The sequence below is a fragment of the Penaeus monodon genome, chromosome 14 (assembly GCF_015228065.2).
Source record: "Penaeus monodon isolate SGIC_2016 chromosome 14, NSTDA_Pmon_1, whole genome shotgun sequence".
Classification (NCBI taxonomy): Eukaryota; Metazoa; Arthropoda; class Malacostraca; order Decapoda; family Penaeidae; genus Penaeus; species Penaeus monodon.
The window spans coordinates 43,274,330-43,277,561 of NC_051399.1; the positions used below are offsets into that span (position 1 = coordinate 43,274,330).

A 3,232-nucleotide genomic window follows, 5' to 3' on the forward strand; every position below is an offset into this window, starting at 1 on the left:
CAATAATTTCTAATGAAATCTGCAGTAGCATAAATAATATGTTTGCGGTAAAAAAGCGCGAGAGGATGAACATTCTCAAAACGGAGGATGTACGTAAATCCAATATTTCGAATGAAGGGGCCCTTTTTTTCCTTTCCCTTCGCTGCAACAATTTTTTGGAAAAGATTTGGATGATAGTTTCTTCAATATGTAATTTTATCTTCACGAACTCATGAATAAATGGTATTAACAAGTACGTCTCATTAATAATATGCATTGATTAAAACCCTTGGAAGTTATGATAAGTTCTGGATTATATGGATTAGTGATAAAAAGAAAATTCTCACTGATTAAAATTTTGCAAAATGTGTTGATCAGATACTCAGATATATTTTTCCTAAAATGAGAAGAGTTAACCTTAGCCAGAAGTTTATTTGTAATGTGAAGCACAGGACTGCCTATGACAAACGGATAAACAATTCGCACGAATCACCTCCACAGCTGATGGTTTCCGCCAACTCAGTCACGAGTTCGTGGAAGGAGAGATAGTCTAACGCGCTAGCCTCACGTCGGTAGCCCCAGGAGTCCCTGTCCAGTGTCATGGCGTTTTCCCACTTGTGCTTCTGCAGCACGCCTGTTTAGAAGCCTTTCTGGTTATAGTATTACTACGGGTAAAATGCTGTAAAAGGTAAGCTGAATTGAGTGCTGATTCGCAATTCATGGGAAGAATTCATACAGGACAAAATTTATTTGATACATTTTATATACATACATACATACATATATATATATATATATATATATATATATATATATATATATATATATATATATATATATATATATATATATATATATATATATATATATATATATATATATATATTCGGATGATAGCTGCAATAAGACTGAGTTATTTCACCAGGGTTATATCTGTCGACGCAAGTGTAGAAGGAGCCGTGGTGGCAGATGGCCCCCGTCCCCCAGCGGTCGTTGACCACCACCGTGTCCTTGACGGGGGAGGCGTTGAACAGCCACGCCAGGAACTCCTTCGACGTCCAGTAAAGGGCGGGGGCGTCCCAGTCGCCGTCCGACCAGATCACTTCGGGCTCGTATTTGTTCACCTGAAAAACGCTAAAGTAGTATACGGGACTGTGCCCTGATTTGCCTTCCTGTTTCTCAAAGTAAGCTTAGTTTTAAATTCTTCGCTCAGTAAATTTGAGTAAGTTCTACTGACAGCGAAGTTAGTGGAACCCAGTAAGCGTGGTAACATTACCCCGTATGACCTGGACCTTCCAGTTCATCCCTAAACATCCCTTATATTTAGGAGGCATTTGCATACACTGCATTAATTAATGTCGAATATGAAAAAAATCTAAACTATTTTCAGTTCCTTCTTAGGTAAGGTGACACCTAAAAAAAAAAGGCGTAACGGCAGTCAACTCACCAAATCGTTTAGTTCCGGCATGACCTTCTTTGTGACGAACTCGTTGGTTGTGAACAGGTGGCTCTGGTCGCTTCGGAAGATGGGATGAAACCATTCATAGAGAGAATAGTAAAGCCCAAAGTGGATGTGTGGCGTTTTGCTCCTTATAGCTTCGGCAAGATCACCTGTGCATGAATCAGTATTGCACTTCAAAATTACCAAATTGTCTTAGCGTTTGTCAAGACTTCATCAAATCGTTCCTACTATTCGAATTCTCGTGTAGGGTAATAATTTATGGTTTATTTCGAATGCCTTGTATCTATTGCCAAATAGACAAGACATAGCATATGAGTCAACGTAAAATAATTATTCAAATAACGCTAGGTAAATATAGTGAAATAAAAGTAGGTAGTGCTAGTCCCTCATATAAGGGAAACAACTGCATATTGTCAATGGTTTCCGTAAGACAACATTCATGTAGGGATAACCAACCTACGAGGTCCCTCTTGGGTCCGACGTCGAGGCTGTTCCAGTTCCAGGAGTAGCGCGAGGGCCACAGGGTGAAGCCCTCGTGGTGCTTGCTGGTGAGGACGACGTAGCGAGCGCCCGAGGCGTTGAACACACTCGCCCACTCCTCGGGCTCGAAGAACTCGGCCGTGAACGCCGGCGCGAAGTCCGCGTACGTGAACCCCGGCCGGTAGTTCCTCTCCATGAAATCTACATACTTCTGAATTCCGAAACCTTAAAAGAAAAAGGAGCCTTTAAAGAATACAGCAGCATAAATCCTTCACGTTAGTAACAGTGCTATTAATAACAGTGATAATGTATCGGTGATATAATAATAACCATAGTAATAATAATAATAATAATAATAATAATTATTATTATTATTATTATTATTATCATTATCATTATCATTATCATTATCATTATCATTATCATTATCATTATCATTATCATTATCATTATCATTATCATTATTATTATTATTATTATTATTATTATTATTATTATTATTATTATTATTATTATTATTATTATATTATTATTATTATTAATATTCTTAATCAGTAATCTTCCAGATGGAAATGGATTAAGTTACCTGAAGTGCAATTTGTCACCCTACGTACTTATAGCCTTCATCAAATTCAACAGTCGCTTTAAGCTCAGGAAAATGCCATCACCTTGCCAATTTTTCCAGAACCACTCAGAGCCGAAGGAGGGCACCGAATACACGCCCCAGTGGATGAAGATGCCCACTTTGGCCGCGTCGTACCACTCGGGCAGCGGCCTCGAGTCCAGCGATTCCCAAGTAGGCTCGTACTGCGCTCGGGAAACAGCTGAAGAAAAAATATCATGCGAATTCGGTCCGAAGATATATAACAGATGCACTCATACATTTTCAACACATAATGATAATCACGATTGACTATCCTCTTTGTCCTCCAGACTCCGGCCTTGAGGACCGAACGAGATTTACCGAGAAAGGAAAGAAAAAGGCTGACGATGAGCATAATGATGAGGTTCCGAGGGAAAAAAAAGGGAACTGGTCCTGCCTCCGTCACAACCTCGCGAGAACTGCGGAGATGGCGACACTGTCTTATCGTTTCAACTGGACTGAAAGGTTGCATCGGACAGGCTCCTCTATGGTCCTTTTTTTATTAATGTTTAACCAAAGTGGTGGAAATGATAAGTAACTTAATATTAAAGTTAAGGAAAAACTTGATTGCTACATTTCGTCTACAAAGAATCTGAGTTAAGTATTTATTTTTTTAAACATATTTTGTGTGCTTCTACTCATAAGTCATGGCATGTATATAACTGATA

General features: G+C 38.9%; 1 protein-coding gene across 1 annotated transcript in view; it reads right to left on the bottom strand.

The window, feature by feature from the left end:
* LOC119581167 (alpha-L-fucosidase-like) overlaps positions 1–2,997 on the bottom strand; it is a 4,547-nt gene extending 1,550 nt beyond the window's left edge. Inside the window, exons 1-6 of the mRNA XM_037929552.1 lie at positions 2,886–2,997; positions 2,590–2,745; positions 1,898–2,146; positions 1,427–1,590; positions 902–1,103; positions 473–613 (exon numbers count right to left, since the gene is read on the bottom strand). Of these exons, the coding sequence (XP_037785480.1) occupies positions 473–613; positions 902–1,103; positions 1,427–1,590; positions 1,898–2,146; positions 2,590–2,745; positions 2,886–2,919 (946 nt within the window). The 5' untranslated portion in view covers positions 2,920–2,997. The remainder of the gene's footprint in view (positions 1–472; positions 614–901; positions 1,104–1,426; positions 1,591–1,897; positions 2,147–2,589; positions 2,746–2,885) is intronic.
* Positions 2,998–3,232: the final 235 nt, after the last annotated feature.